This window comes from Molothrus ater, chromosome 5 (genome assembly GCF_012460135.2).
Source record: "Molothrus ater isolate BHLD 08-10-18 breed brown headed cowbird chromosome 5, BPBGC_Mater_1.1, whole genome shotgun sequence".
Classification (NCBI taxonomy): Eukaryota; Metazoa; Chordata; class Aves; order Passeriformes; family Icteridae; genus Molothrus; species Molothrus ater.
In genome coordinates, this window is record NC_050482.2 from 14,745,142 (window position 1) to 14,761,107 (window position 15,966).

Genomic DNA, 15,966 nt, shown 5'->3' on the forward strand with positions numbered 1-15,966 from the left:
GCGAGGTCTCCCCTCAGTCTCCCCCAGCCTGAACAGCCCAAGTGACCTCAGCCACTCCTCATACAGCTTCTCCTCAAGGTCCTTCACCATCTTTGTTGCCCTCCTTTGGACACTCTCTGATAGTTTCATGTCTTTTCTATATTGTGGTGACCAAATCACTTTCTTGTTCTGGAAAATCTGTTGTGTCTCACTCTATGTTTTTTGGAAGGCTGCATTGGAAGGGCACTTTGGCAGTGTGCTAATTGTACCTGTCTTCAGGTACTGCTGTGCTGAGTATCTGGCACATGGCACGTACTTGACAGTGCGTGTGCCACTCTGCTGTGGCACACTCAGAAGAGCAGTGGCTGCTGTGAGCAGCTGCTCACCTTCCCTCTGGTGTCTGCAGGAAGCAGCATCCCTGTGATGCCACTGAGGGCCACGTCTCCCACACCACGTCAGGCACATGATCACCCACCACAGAAGCACAGCTTGTTATTCATCTTCAAATTGCATGAGTGTTTCCTGAAAGCTGAACTTGTCTACTTCTGTCTTCAAGCTCACCTAATTCTTTCTATATTCAAAATCTCCTCAATTTTAATACTGTCTCCCAGCTTGGTTCTCATCAGATAACTCCAGATTAAAAAAATAATTAAAAAAAGATGAAAATATTTAACAGATTTTGTTTTTAACACTTGTATACTCTGAAGATAAAAACTGTAGTCCAGAACACTTTGTCCTTCCCTTCAGCCCTTCTTCAAGTCCAAATGCACATTTCTGGCTACCCCAGCTCAACTGAAAGTCGAAACTAGGCTTTGAAAACTAAAAACTCTTGTGATTTCAGAGTGCTGTTTCTTTCAGACTCCAGGAATGGTTCCATTTTCCTCTAGGCTGAAGATTTTTATACCTCTAGCACTTGCTATGAGAAATTAAAAGTTCTGTCACTGTGGGCATTGGGTGTTCTTTGAAGGTTGTGATGTAGTTCATCTTCAAGCCTTAGACTTGCAGCAGGGGTTAATTGACAGCAGTTGTGCAGTGTATCAGAGTAGACTCTTTAAGCTGAAGCCCTCTGCCTGTCTGTCCATAGATCCAGGCAATTCAGCCTGCCCACCTGGAGCTCCACACCCACAGCTCCTCCAGCCAACTTCTGGGGCCAGTGTCTGTCACAGGCTGGTCTCACTGACTGTGAGCTACCCTGATGGTGCATGGACAAATGCACATACAGTCACTGAAACCATGGTGGCTCACTCTCTGTATACAATGGTTCACTATAAATGTGTCCTCCCTTGTGCACTTTACACAAGCTCAATCCAAATCAATGGATCTTGTTTGGATCTGAAAATCCTGTGTCTTTCCTGAACAATCTTCATAATTAGATACATTAGTCACTATGTATACTGTGCTTATGCTTGTGGTAGTAAGCTGAGAGCAAGTTTAACTCATTCTACTAAATATCTTACAAACCATCAAGAAAACTTTATTCAAGTTATATACATGATGACGATAAAATATCAGTCCTAACTATTATTCTGTGGTATCCAATACAAGATTTCAAATATTTATAGATTCTCAAGTAACTGTACAGGTTGTCTACAAACTGTGGTATGAAACAAGAAAATCTGTGTGATTTTAGCCTCTCTATATAAATATATATATATGTCTATATATAAATACATTTATATATACAGAGACACATAAAGACTAACAAGCCCATTTCAAAACCTGGAACATATCTATATGTAGTAAATCCTTTTTAAGGTATTTAAAAGCATCCTTCTGTCTTCATGCTCATCACACATTCATCTTCTCTGACATTGTGTTGCTGGATGATATTATACTTAGGAAGTTAAGTCTAAAATTTTGTTTCTGTTGGAATCTGTAGGGAATAAAAAAAAATAAATAAATTCCACATTCTGTAAAGAATAGCCATGGTAGGTGTCATCTGGTAAATGGTGTAAGTATTTGATCCCCTAAAGCATTGGGGTCTGACATTTCCTCCTTACAGGGTTGCCCCGTGCTGGATACTGCCCTTCTCTCTTTGTGCTGGAAGGCTGCATGTGTCCCTTCCTTATCTCTGTCTCCAGACTCCCCTTCTGCCTGAGACATTCAGATAAACTGGACTAATGTTGACTTCTCTGCCACAGGGCCATTCTACCAGTGACTTTATCATGGAGGAGCTGTGGAGGAAGGTGAGGATACCAGGTGAGGCAGGCTGGTGAGGCAGCCTTTGCCTGCCTCCCCTCTGCTCCGTGCACACCGCAAGGCTCGAGGGCTGACTCCATCCCTCTTACCCCAGTAAGGCTTTGCCCTAAGCCAATCCCATCAGTAAACTGTCTGGTGGCTTTCTGCCCTGGGCTGACACAAGAGCTCAGGTGTGAAGATGCTTTTGTTGTCTGAGCTAGCCATTCCCATGAGCAGCTCTTTTGGGCTGCACTGTCTACAGCTGGAGGAGGGCCATGGCCAGAGCCTTACTGTGCACTCGCGGCTGCGCAGTCCGTTCCTGGGGATGATGACAAAGTCACTGCTTCTACCCTTCTCCTGCAACAAGCACAAGAAGTTGTGGGTTAGGAAATGGATTGCTTTTCTTTTTCTGTTTATCGTTTTTCACATTAAAGAAGGTCTTGATTTTTAAATCTCTGGAACATGCCTGGGATGTTGACATAGAAGAAAGGAAGCTCTCACTTGTCAGGCTTTAATGACCTCCACCGCATCTCTGGGTCAGTGCAGAAGATCTGGACCAGCTCAGTTAAGTGGGATTAGGCAGTTTCCACATGAGCAGCATTCTGGGTCTGGTACATTTAAACACATTCATTGTACACAGGATCCTTTCTTGCTCGTGATTTAAGAACACTCCCAGAAAGGCCATCACCACATCTGGCAGTACAATTTATCCACACTACTTTAGCGCTCCTTTTGAAGACAGACAGGGCTGGAATGCCTATATGCAAGCAGCATAAAGTCTGCCTTTCAAGAGCCACTGCAGCAAATTGAGCAGTCTCTGCTGGGTGGGTGACCACAGAGGTGCATGGTGGATGGGCACTGTGCTCTTCCCAAAGAGATGACTTGAAGTCCACAGCCAGGCCAGCCACCAGTGGGATTATTCACTCCTTTCACAAATGGTTTTCCACACACCTGAATCAGGAGCCACTCTTGTTCTTCAATTTGATTGGAGACCAGCTGAGTTTTAATGATTATCATTTTGAAAATAGAGACAGTGTAGCACACACAGCTATAGCTGTGCAGGGCACTGCTGGGAGCCTGGCAATACTGGAAAGACACTAAAGTAATGAAAGATGAAGACTGTAGTGTTACCTCAGCCAGCTTTAATTTGGGAGAGTTGGCTATGTCCTTCTTCAGCAAAATGTGTAAAACTGCATCATGAATGGTGAGGAAAAACATGGATGGCTTAATCTCTTCATCAAAAAATGCACTTCTCTCCAGTTTGTCCAGGAGGCCCTCTGTGAGTGAACAAAATCAAAGCATAAGTGAGCTGCAGGCCTTAAAAAGGAAGAAATTGTGTATCCTGAGCATGCCCACTGAGTGAACATGGGAGCTGCTGGTATAATGCAGTTTTATTTATTAAAGCAGATGGCTTTATGGATATCAAGAGGATGGAACATAAATGCCCATCAGTAGTTCCCTGCTCTATGCCAGGCAGGAAGGAATTTGAGCCCCTTTTCTTATTCAATGCCCAGCCCAGGGTGCATGATGGTGGGTCCGGCAGCCCAGAGCTCTACAACACAGCAGTGGCCATAGGCAAAAAGAGCCATCACACATGGTCCCAGCCTTTTGGGGACAGCAGGGGAAGGACAATTTCCCATTTAGTGGGATCAGTTTGCTATCCAGGACTGGAAGGTAAAACTGGGTGATCCTCCACAGCCATACTCAGTGGTCAGCAGGGGAGGCAGTGGGAAGAGGCATCTGTGGTGATGCCAAAGCAAAGGCCAGTACTCACCGTACGCCCCAGCAATGTAAATGTCAATGTCGAGCCGGACAAACTCTTTCAAAGTCTGTTAAACCAGAAGGAGACACCATTTAGATTCTGCTGGGCTTGCTGATTGCCACTATAGTGATTAGCCACAGCAAATATACCAACCACTCTATGATATTTAAGATCTATGATGGTAAGTGGATCTAGACTCAAACTCTGTTGCACATAGAGGCAGGACAATCTCTTCACATGGCTGCAGACAGGGGTGGCCAAGCCTTTTGAAAAGAGGCAGTATTGAAAAGGTTTAGCTCACAGAGAAGTAGGTGATCTTTCGTAAGTTGTATGGCTTTGTTGTCTCTACATGATACATGATGAAACTAAAAAAAATTACTTCACAATCTTCTGGGAGAGATTTTTGTAACTGGGAAATTGAGCAGAACTAGAATTCCCACTGTCATGGTGGGTCTTTAGTTCCTATGGATCTGTGCCTCCAGACAGTTACCTGCAGCTGCTTCTATTGAAAACGTGGTACCTTTTTCTTTGTTCAAGGTCATCTGAGCAAGCAAAAGCAGGAGCAGAAATCCAATGTTCCAGCTGCAGCTGGGTGTTCAAAGCTATATTTCATATCTACATTTCTGCAAAGCTTCCCAAAATCTTACCAGGTGAAGAAAGGGTACCACAGCCAACACTTTAATTCCAAGACAATTTACATTGACTATTTAAACTATTTCCTAAACTTTTTCTATAGAAAATGCACATTCAAATTTACATAAACTCAAGGTTTGCCACTGGCCTTTAGTCCCTGTAGCAATGCCTTTAAGAAGCAGACTACAAACACAGAAAAGAATCATAGAATGGTTTTGGTTGGAAGGGACTTAAAGACCATCTTGTTCCAAACCCTGCCCTGGACAAGGACACTTTACACTGGAGCAGGTTGCTCAGAGCATCATCCAACTTGCCATTGAACAGTTTCAGGGATGGAGCATCCATAGCTTCTCTGGGCAACCTGTTTCAGTGTTTCACCACCCTCACAGTAAAAGATTTCTTCTAATCTGGACCTGCCCTCTTTCACTTTAAAGCCATTGCCTCTTGTCCTGTCACTGTATACCGCTGTAAAAATCCCTCTCCATGCTTTTTCATAGGCTCCCTTTAAGTATGGAAAGGCCATACTTAATAGTACAGCCTTCGCAGCCTTCTCCTCTCTAGGCTGAACAACTCTCTCAGCCTCTCCTCACAGGAGAGATGCTCCAGCCCTCTGGTCCTTTCCATGGTTCTCGTCTGGACCTGTTCTAAGATGTCCATGTCTTTCCTGTGTTGGTGACCCCACAGGTGGTCACCTACCGCGGGTGAGGTCTCATGAGAGAGGAGTAGAATCTCTCATGAGATTGGGGAAGAATCACCTGCTGGTCACACTTCTTTTTATGCATCCCAGGATATGATTGGCTTTCTGGCTTGTGAGTGCACATTGCCAGGTCATGTCCAACTTTTCATCCATCAGTATCCTTATCTCCTCCTCTGAAGGACTGTTCTCAATCCATTGATTCCCCAGTCTGTATCAATACTGGGCATTGCCCTGATCCACCTGCAGCACCTTGCACTTGGCCTTGTTGAACTTCATGAGGTTCAGGTGGGCCCAATCCTGTCCAGGTCCCTCTGGGCACCATCCCTTCGCTCATGTGTATCCCTCAAGTGTAACTGCATTTGTAAGATTTTCTCTCATATGATCACTGTTTGTCTTGTGAATTGTGATTACCTTTCGGAGGACTGTCATGGCAGAAAAATCAAGGAAGGACACAGATGAGAAATCCAGAATGATGCTGTGGAGGTTGATCTGGGGCACGCTGATGCCAGGGGGGAGGTCAGTGCTCCAGTTGATCCGAATGGGCAAGTCTGTCATGATGGTGGGCTGGTCCAGCTCCTCTATCTTGTTGTTGTCCAACTCTTCCTCTGACTCATATGTAGAGTTAGCCATGCAAATCAAGCCCTTCTGTGTTGACATAGAAAAATGTCCTAATTAGTTCTCTTCAATACCCAGCCAGGATAGTGGTACTTCTCACACAAGGGCAAGAGTAATGGCAACACACAACTGATCTTCCCATGAGACAGAGCAGGACCCACCTGGAAAGTTCTGTCTCTCCCTTGTCTGGAGAAATATGGAAATTATTTAATCATCATCATAATCACTGGATGATGGCTTTTTATTGTTTCCTGAAGCCGGTTGCCAGACACATTTTAATTCAGTAATTTTGGAACAAGGCAACAAAAGGCATGCAGGATTTGAGCTGGGAGAAAACTAGCTTTATCCTACCATTAATGCAGAAAGATATTCACTTCTGTGGGATCTGATCCTGCTATTTGTTGTCAAACACAGCTCCAGTGGACATGCAGAAGCTCTGCACATGGTAAATCTGTAGGTCTCTAACTGTGAGAGCCATTTAAAATCTTGGTTTTAAAATGTGTTTATGTCATGAAGTGGCAACTTGGGGAATAGTGTATCTAATTAAGAAGGAAGGCTATGAGGTCCTTCTTTGCCATGTAAAACAGGGAGCTTGGTTGCTTAACTCCCCCCTCACCCCAGGGGATTGCCTGACATACCGGTGTCACTTGCAGCTCTCCTTTCTTCAGCATCTTCCTAATCTTCCTCAGAGCTTTATTGCGTTTCCTCAGGACTCTCAGTGGGTTGAAGCCAACCTGCAAAACCAGCACTTTGAATAATTAAACAAAAAAACACCTCTGTGACACCAGGGGAAGGACAAAGCATCTCATAAGGCTTTTGTTACAGTCATGATGACCATAGTTTGAACTTGATGTTGTCTACCACTTTTCACAAATTCTAGCAAGAGCTCATTCCAGGTTGGACGGATGTCGATGGGAATGGCTGCAAATGAGGCAGGGCTATCTGTACTGCTTTAGGACACCAGCATGGACAGCATTATAGCAGTGACAGTGCTGTGCACAGGCCAGCAACTCCAGCAGGATGGCACAGTGCTGCCATCTCCTACTCATCTGCATTATGGGGTGGCCAAGATCTGAAAGCTCATGATTTGTATCTGCTTTGTGCCTCCTGACTGCAGCGTGGGTCATTCACCCACTCTTTTTCCTGAAGAAGAAAGCCAGATTTTATCATGTTGCCTGCATATGTCTCTTGAAACGCTGAGCTGGTTTTAAAGAATTAGATGACAGGTAAATTAGGCTAATAAGAAAATTAGGCTAAAATACTAAATTCCTGCAAGTCTTCTGCCTCATCCATCTAGTGTGTAGAGGAGAAAGGTGTTAGAAGTATCTGTATTTGTAGAGAAAGAGTGGTGTGAACATCTGCACTCAGAAAAAAAGCTTCAGGCTCTTCTGAGGTGAAAGCCAAGCACATGGAGAACCAAACGTGTCAGATTCCCTCTTTCCTCTGCCAGTTTCAGTCCCTCATGTGAAGAGCAAACTGCTCATTACGAGTGCTCAGGGGAGTCACTGCTTATCAACTCCCCACTAAGAGCAGCAGGAAGGGGAGGTTATGGTGCAAGTTGTGTTTGGGCTGGGGATGGTGAGCCTCATTCACACAGTGGGGGCTCAGGGGTCCTGCATCTCTGTGCTGGCTATGGAAACACTGGCTGCATTCACCAGTTTGTTATGAAAGATGTTAAGACCTCTTTGAGAGGATGATTCCATTTGGCATTCTTCTGACTGTTGTGGTTACATTCTTGGGGCAAGATGAGTAAGTTAGAACGTATTCTGTGTAAACAGTACAAGAGCAAAGAGAATAAAATAAAGTAAATTTTCCTTTTTATTATCTATGTTTACACTCTTTGTTCTTGAAATATGTATTGTTATGGTATATGTATGGTATAGACAATGCTATGGTGTAAGTTCAGCATGAGACAGGCTGTTCTCTTTCTCAGAGGTGTGTGCATACATGTTATATTACAGTAGTGGTAACAGTATAAAGAAAGTTCACCCTTGAACTGTGGAATAACTGCATATATAGTAATTATTGGGAAACTGTATCCACCTTAAAGTGTCACACAATTCATATGTTCAGAACAGCCCCAGACACTTACAGCAGTGATGAGTTTCTCTCTGAAAAATTCAATATTAGCAAAGAAGATTGGAGAGGAGCATCTGAAAATCTTCACTCCCTCTGGCTCATAGATCTGTAAAATGAAGAAAAGTGTCAGTGGCAATGTCTGCTATAGAAGCACAAGTGCAGCAGGTGGTAAAAGAAATGAGACATTTCTTACGTCAGTGTAATCCTTCCTGTTTCTGTAGATGTTACTTCTCCCAACATTGGCCAAAACAGTGCAGCTTGGACTGTGAACAAACACACAAACAATTATTTGTGTCCCACATTGAAACTTGGAGGATGCCAAGGATCAAATGAAACCATCTCAGATAGAGTGGCACGCTGAGGCAAGCCCCACATCCAAAGGTTTTATGCCTGTAAATTATTTTTCCATGCACGGTTTCTGGACAGACCAAAGCACAGACAGGGCTGTTACCCTTCCCTGTACAGAGGGAGAAAACTTATATGAAAACTTATATGAAAACAGGAGGCCCTGGGATACCATTTCCTTGAACTAGTACTCACATCTGGGAGCGGATCACCACAGTCAGCAGCTGGAATGCCACAGCTGTTGCTAGTCCAATGTCCAGGCCAAGAAAGATGGCAGCTAAGAAAGTCACCACCCATATAACCTGTAAGGACACGGTGGATGGCAACATTATATACATGTCAAGAACCTAATGAAAATCCAGCAGGAAGGCAAGATTAGAAGTGAATCAGAAATCTGCTGAAGTTGAGAGCTGTAAATGTGCAAATATAGGTCCTGTGAGTGTACACGACTGATAAATTACTAGATAATACTGAATAACTTTTAGTCACAGAGTTCAAAGTATTTTCATGGGGCAGATAACTGTTTGATAGCTGGGAAAACTGAAGCCTGGGACAATTTGTGAGCCTAAATTTTCTGAGAGGTAACGAGTCTGCCCTCTAGCCACAAGCTTTACCATTTGGAGTAGACCCTTCAAGTCCCAGTTTTAATTTGTTTGTTGCTGTGTATCTTCCATATGACACATTGTGTGATTGTGAGAAATGTCCCTGAATGCTTAGTCAATGCAGTAGATATTTGGATATTTTCTGTCATTTAGGCATCTTCTGTAACTGTCTTCTCTATTTGACTTTATATAATGCACTATTTTAATAGATTTTGATGAAATGGATGAAAATGAAGTTAAGAGTGAGGATCGACTCCAAATAAATGGGACAAAATGGAAAACATTAAGAAGGGATGTACCAGTAAAAAAGGCATGAAAATATTGTACTTTCTGGTTAGTGAAGTAAAACAGGGATAAAAAAAGAACATTTGTATGATAGATTACTTTTTCAGAGCATTTAACTTCTGATGCTTGCGAAACTCAACTTACACAGTCATACTTGTCCTTTCTCCAGAGGATGCCTATTTCCTTGAACTGCATGAGCATTCCTTTCAAATTGCCAAGAGCCAAAGATGCAAGGACTGACTGTTAAAAAGACCAAAACACATGTTCCTTGTTTAAGTAAGCAAAGAAAATGTAAAACATTAGGAATTAAAAGATCATACAGAATAGGGCCAAAGTGCAGCTGAAAGGCCAGGGAGCTGCTCTGCTCCCAGCGCATACTGCTGTTGGAACATCCAACACTGCACTACGGTTCAGTGCAGGTGTCCCCCTGAGGCTGTAAATCTCACCTATTTTTGGCACCTGAAAGTTGGTTTTTGGTGTTTGGGTACTTGTGTTCCCTTTGAAGGACCAGATGTAGGGGTCCTTTCTGGCATAACATGGGAAGAAGAACCAAGCTTTTCGGCTCCCACTGAAGTCTACGAACACTCAGTGTGCTCAGAGATTAGCCCTGTCTTTGGGAAGCAGGAGGAAGCATTAGATGAAACGAGTGAATACCTTCTGTAATGGTGCCAGGAGAAACCCAATGGCCAAGATCACAACCAAAACAATGACAGATGAGATAATGCCAGCAATCTGCATGAGAGAACAATTCCACAATGAATAAGTGCCCACAGGCATGATGGTTAGCTAGGAAAAAAGAGCTGTCTTTCATTAAATGCCATCATGACTTGTTGTCTTTTGTACCTGTGTTTTGCCTCCTGTGCTCTCCTGCACACCTGATCTTGACAGAGCAGTGCTGGAGGCAAATCCCTTGAATGATCCACCAACTATATTACCCAGCCCAAAAGCAATCAGCTCCTGAAATAAAAATAGAAGAGATTGTTTTAAGAGCTGCTTTGTGACAGTTATTCACAAGGCAAAGCTTTCCTAAAATTACTTATTTCCCATTGATAAATGCAGTATCTTGATCTCTGTGTTACTGCCAACCTGGTTGCCATCTATTGGGTAGTCATGCTTGATGGAATACACTTTAGCCACGGAGAAGGCAACTGCAAACCCAACGATTGCGATGGAAATGCCATCACCAATACAGCTCTGGAGGATGCCTACATCAGGTGCAACAGGTGCATAAAACCTGAAAGACAAAAAACTCAACTCATGAAGGAGATGCCTAAGGGTCTTCTGCAGATCCTAGGGAGAATTCCTTTCTGAACTTCTTTTTATCCTTCTTTTTTTTCCAGTGAACTGAAATCTGAAGAAAGGAGACTCATGAGCAGAAATAGCTGTTGCTCTGCAAGCTTCACCTACTAACACCCCTGGGGCTACAGAGACCACCTCAGACTCACTCTGCTGTCCTAGCAAATGTCTTCCTCCCTCTTTTTAACTTGACATGTGCCACCTGATTCTTTATGCCAAAATTCTGGCATAGCCAGATGAAGGCTAAATATTCTATATCCACATAAAGAAATAATCTTTATGTGGATATAGCTCTGGATAGGCAGATATTGAGGCCTCTGGAGGATAATGGTGCTGAAGAGATGCTGATGTCTGGTCATGGGACCAGAGAGGAGAATTGTGCAGGGTCCTGGCAGCTTCCCAGGCTTGATGGTGGCTGATGAAGTGTGAATGTGCTGTGAGGGAAATGGAGGAGTTCAGAAGTGAGTAGTTCAATTAAAAGCACAAACATCAACCTCCTGCTCACCAGCTATCTCAGAAAGTGAAGTACACAATTATTTCATATCTCAGTGTACTCTTTGATAAGTAGGAGATGTGCTCTAAGTGTAACTTTTGTGTACTGAAAGTGTATCATATCATTAAGAGAAAAATGTTTATTTACCTACTGAAGAAGATGAAGCAGATAATTTTAATCAGAAACATAGCTGAACTCGTTCAGCACTGCTGAGCTAAAGAGAACGTCTTGCTCCACTGGTGAATTGTAAGTCACTTACCCTTCCTCTAGTTTTCCAACGACAGCTACATCAAATTTTTCTTCAAAGTTGACAAAATAGGAAATCAGTGCTGCTAAGATTGTCTGAAAGATAATAAACCACACCTCCATTAGGCACATTAAAGCAAGAGTGTGAAGAATCTATTAAACACAATTACCTTCCTTCTCTTACACACTGTCCAGCCTCATCACTAGTGGCAGAATTATGCCCCAAATTGTCACATCCCTTTGCTGTTCAGATGTCATTCCTGAATGACCCTACAGGTATGGGTTTCCATTCACAAATCACAGAGATTGTAACAGAATATTTTACTAACAACAGAGATCATCCCACCCAGTAAACCAGGTATGTTCTAACAAGGTGCTGTAAAGATTCTGGGGGAAAACAAGTGCTGCTTGAGTCTATACAACACCCTCCAGGATTTTAGGGGCTTGCTGCCCCTGTGAAGCTTCCTCCACCCCTCTGCTGCTCAGAGTGGGCAACATCATTCTGTTGCTGGAGGGCAAAATAATTTTGTGTGTGGCCATAGATATCTAGGATTTCAGTGACTGCTTGCAGGTATGGCGCAGAGGGGCCTCAGCTGTGAGACTGCAGATGGCTGGTGTCAAAGCCAGTACTGTCCAAGGAAAAAAATCATAGTATATAACATCACAGATATGTCAGTTAAGAACAGCTATGTGGAAGTAAAATATCTCACAATAGCTCCTGAATGCTGCAATTTTTTCTTTATGGGTAAAATGATAATGCATCATTTAGTGGATAAGAGGGGAAGAAATAGTTAAAACTCTGCTTCCCATGTTCTAACATGGAGCGATTGCAAAATCAAAGGAAGTGACTCACCACAAGGAGTTCGATTGGGATGGGAGCCGGTAACTTTTCCTTGTATCGATCGTTCATTTCTTTTACCACAAACACGATAAGCAAGACAATCAGTGATGTGACAAGGTCAGCAACGTTTGCTTTTGTGATCTGGCTGAAAATGCTCTCCAGAGTCTGCAGGATCAGGAAGAGACATGTGGTGCTTTAAAAACACTTGTGCCCTGGCACAGTAGCACTATCCCTTCCAGAAGGACCTTGTATCTGAGCAGCTCTAAGGATTATGCTGTTTGGGATTTATTCCCTGTGGGATGATGTGGACTGCAATGCATGTGCCTCTGCCAAATGATAGAAGCATCTGCAAAAGACCTTTTCCTTTTCCACTAACTTGTGATCCTCTCCTCCAGATTTGCCCCTGAGGGAGGGCTGAAACAACAGGCAAGTCCGTGATAGGAAATGTGGGCAATGGCATTGCTGGGCAGGTGCCTTTCTCCATTCCTTCCTTCCTGTTCTTCTTGTCCCTCCTTTCTCATCCAACAGCCCTCACAGAGTCATATGCAAATTAAATATGTATAGTATCAGCCCAGTAAAAATTAATAATTAAATCCTTAAGGCAGAGTTGAGTGCTTAATTGAAATACTCCACCACAAAATAATAAATATTATCTAATTATCCTAATGGGGTGTAACTTGGTGCTTGGTAATAAATTTAAAGATTGCCTAAATACTAATAACATATTCTCATTTTTCTCTTGTTTTTCCTCCTGCTTTGCTTTTTTTTTTTTGCTGAGTTGTTATTACTGCCTTGTGATACACAGTCAGAAATATATCCCAGGTACATCAATAGCATTAGCAAATAATGAGCACCTAGCACTTACATAGATGATGCCAAATGGTTTATTAAATCCGGGGACAGGTAACTGAAACATGAATTTCAGTTGAGATACCAAAACATGGATAGCTGCAGCAGTTGTGAAACCACTGATTAATGATTGTGATAGATAAATAACGATGAATCCAAACTGGAAAATTCCCAGAAGCAACTGAAACACAAAATTAGCATATGTCAGTGGGATTAATTTGTGTTTTTAAGCAATCTTTGAAAGAAAGACAGTCATATTTAATGAAAGTAAAGATTTTCACCTAATCCCATCCATCCAGAGATTAAGGAATGTACCATCACCAGACTTGCAACAAAAGTTGATATATAGCAACAGAGGGCACACTACTAGTATGAGTAACTGCTGCAGCAGTGAAAACCCATTCTTTTTATTTTACTGCTAAAATATACATCTTTATTTCTAGGGTTTCCAGTTCCTATATTTTCACATGTACAAGTGTTTCACGAAGCTGCAAATATATTAGTATGTTAGGAAAGGAGGAACTATAGGAATTCTTTATTAGGGAGTAAGGATAAGTGGTTTTTTTTAAAAAACAAATCCAAATATTTTACTATTGCAAGGCAGAGCTTTTAATACCCTTGGTGCATCTGCATCATACACATTACTTTCACTGCTATTTTTTTTCCTATCCAGTAGATTGTTTTTTGCTGTAGGTGTAGGTTGTAGCTGTGTAGGCTGTGGGCTCAGGCCTGTGCAAAACCAAGGGTTTCACAGCACATGTGAGTGCCTGGTCACTGGAGGGAAGAGGTGTCTCCTAACAGTGAGCCAGGGTCAGCTACATGGGAAGTGGAAGAGGATTACTTTGGTGACTACAACAGCAGAAACCAGAGAGGAAGGTCAGGCCACCCTCCATCTATTCACACAGGTGTGCATACACACATACATTTACCAACCTGAACAACCCCAGAAAGGAAGGTTACAGATGCAGCCACCATCACCCTCTCATCATTTATTGCTGAGATATTTGTGGAATTGCCATTTCCAGTGCTGTCATCAGGGACCAGCCTGGTGACGACTCCTCCCACCATGAGGCTCAGGACAGGGAAGGGACCTGAGCAGCACAAGGCACTTGGTTAAAAGATCTGAAGAGGCAGCATGTAGCTCTTCATCAGTGAGGAGGGTAGGTGGTGTGCCTGAACTTACCCACTGAGATATGTCTCGATGTGCCAAAGATAAAATAGACCAGGACAGGGAAGAATGCTGCATAGAGTCCATAACTGGGGGGGACATTCACCAGCAAAGCAAAGGCCAGGCCTGCAAAGACAGAGGCCCAGGGAAGGTGATGTGTGTGTTGCAGGCTGAAGCCAGCAGTGCCTTGGCAGCTGGCTTAGCAGGCTGTGTCAGGACACACATTTCCCCCAGGTACCTTGCAGCACAGCCACCAGCCCTGTGTTGATGCCAGAGATGATGTCACTCAGGACCCACTCTCTGAAGTGGTACGCTGGCAGCCACGAAACGACTGGAAACAAACGCAAAGCAATTTTTTTGGCCCTTTGTGGGGAGCAGCTGCAAAGGCACAAGGGAACAAAATTTTGTCAGTGAACAGCTTGGCTGAATTGCAGCCTGTTTCAGAGAGGTGAGGAAAGGGGAAGGATTCAGGTTCTGGATGCCAGAAGTCAAAATCTCACCCTGATCAATCACAGCCCTGATCAACCCGCACTGCCATCTGTGCTTCAAGGTATATCCAGTGGCCTTCAGAGGTCCTTTCCAAACCAAATTCCCATAGAACCCTAGAATGGCTTGGGTTGGAAAGGAGCCTCTGTGGCCATCTAATCCAAACCCCCACCCCAATAAGCAGGCATGCCACCCACTGGATCAAGTTTCTCAAAGCCCTGTCCAATCAAAACTTAAGCATTTCCAGGGAGAGGGGATCCACCATGTCTCTGGGCAACCTGTGCCAGTACCTCACCACCCTCATCATAAAAAAATTATTCTTGATATCCAGTCCAAATATACTTTCTTTTAGTTTAAAATCATCATCCCATGTCCCATCTTTTTACCATGTCATCCCATGCTGCAACAGGCCATGGTAAAAAGCCTGAGTATGTCTTTCTTATAAGACCCCTTTAAGTACTGAAAGGGTGCAGTAAGGTCTTCCTAGAGTCTGTGCTGCCAAGGGCCCAGAAAAAGAGAAGCTACCTTAGATACAGCTGTAGGAAGACTTCTAACAGCAGTCAAAATCCATTAGAAAAATCTGACATTGAACTTAGTTAATGAATTTTCACTTGCTGTGTTGGAATGGGAGATGGACACTGTCAAGATGGAGTGCAAGAGCAGTGAAGACTGTTTCTTAGATCTAATTTGAAAAAAAAATCTTCTTACCTAAAATAGAGTTTCAGGTGATCCCAAAAGGTTTTATGGTATCTGTGCAATTTCTCATGCTCTTCATTGAACGTTTTCTCCGAGTATACAGGTCTGGCTATAACATAATGGTTACCCACAGGTTCAACCATTTCTCCTGAAATGTCAGGATAGGATAGTTACTTGTGTGTGCTCCTCTCTGCTCCAGGCACTTAAAAACCTGAAATAAAGAACAGGGTTAGCTCCTTATGTACTGTGGGTAGCCATAGCATAGCTGAGTGAGCTCCAAACTGAGCGTTACCACCTTTGAAGATCAAAAGAGGGATGGTTGAGACACCCGCTTCACTTTGCCAAGGTGATCTCCTGCCCTGCTCCTCCTCCCACTGCAGAGCAGTGTTTCACTGGAGCATGAAGTATTTCTTTCTAAAGATGCAGCCAAAAAGTGGACAAGATGGTTTCTGAGTTAATTTATCTCTCACTCAGCCGTGTACAATCAAAAACTTCCTCCCTCAAAGGAAATTAATTTCCTAAAGAACAAACAAGCAGATCCCAAGCAGTTTCTCTTTGTGGCACTGCTGGGAGGGCAGGGAGCTCACTGTAACCCACACATGAGGAGAAAGACAGAGCCCAGGCAGGGCTCAGCCATCCTCTCTTGGATTCAGAGAAAAGGCTGAAGGTATTGGGCTGGATTTGTGTGACAAGGACATCAGGCTAGGAGTAAAAAA

General features: G+C 43.3%; 1 protein-coding gene across 1 annotated transcript; it reads right to left on the reverse strand.

The window, feature by feature from the left end:
• Positions 1 to 1,828: 1,828 nt before the first annotated feature.
• Positions 1,829 to 15,393, reverse strand: SLC26A3 (solute carrier family 26 member 3). Its single transcript, XM_036401106.1, has 20 exons — positions 15,263 to 15,393; positions 14,307 to 14,446; positions 14,084 to 14,194; positions 13,834 to 13,991; positions 12,917 to 13,081; positions 12,064 to 12,216; positions 11,224 to 11,306; positions 10,262 to 10,409; positions 10,019 to 10,132; positions 9,830 to 9,907; positions 9,320 to 9,415; positions 8,484 to 8,590; positions 8,137 to 8,206; positions 7,957 to 8,049; positions 6,503 to 6,598; positions 5,661 to 5,894; positions 3,932 to 3,986; positions 3,289 to 3,434; positions 2,449 to 2,514; positions 1,829 to 1,852 (listed from the first exon to the last, which is right to left on the reverse strand). Exons 1-20 carry the CDS (start codon positions 15,391 to 15,393, stop codon positions 1,829 to 1,831), a joined length of 2,268 nt encoding a protein of 755 aa, XP_036256999.1.
• Between the last annotated feature and the right edge of the window lie 573 nt (positions 15,394 to 15,966).

What these genes read in the sequence shown, in the direction of transcription:
- SLC26A3 (XM_036401106.1), bottom strand. Translation starts at nt 15,393, where the DNA reads ATGGTTGAACCTGTGGGTAACCATTATGTTATAGCCAGACCTGTATAC. An exon ending in TCCCAATCGAACTCCTTGTG is followed by an intron (nt 11,307 to 12,063) that starts GTGAGTCACTTC and finishes ATTATCTTTCAG; the next exon opens with ACAATCTTAGCAGCACTGAT. An exon ending in GCACAGGAGGCAAAACACAG is followed by an intron (nt 9,908 to 10,018) that starts GTACAAAAGACA and finishes TCTCTCATGCAG; the next exon opens with ATTGCTGGCATTATCTCATC.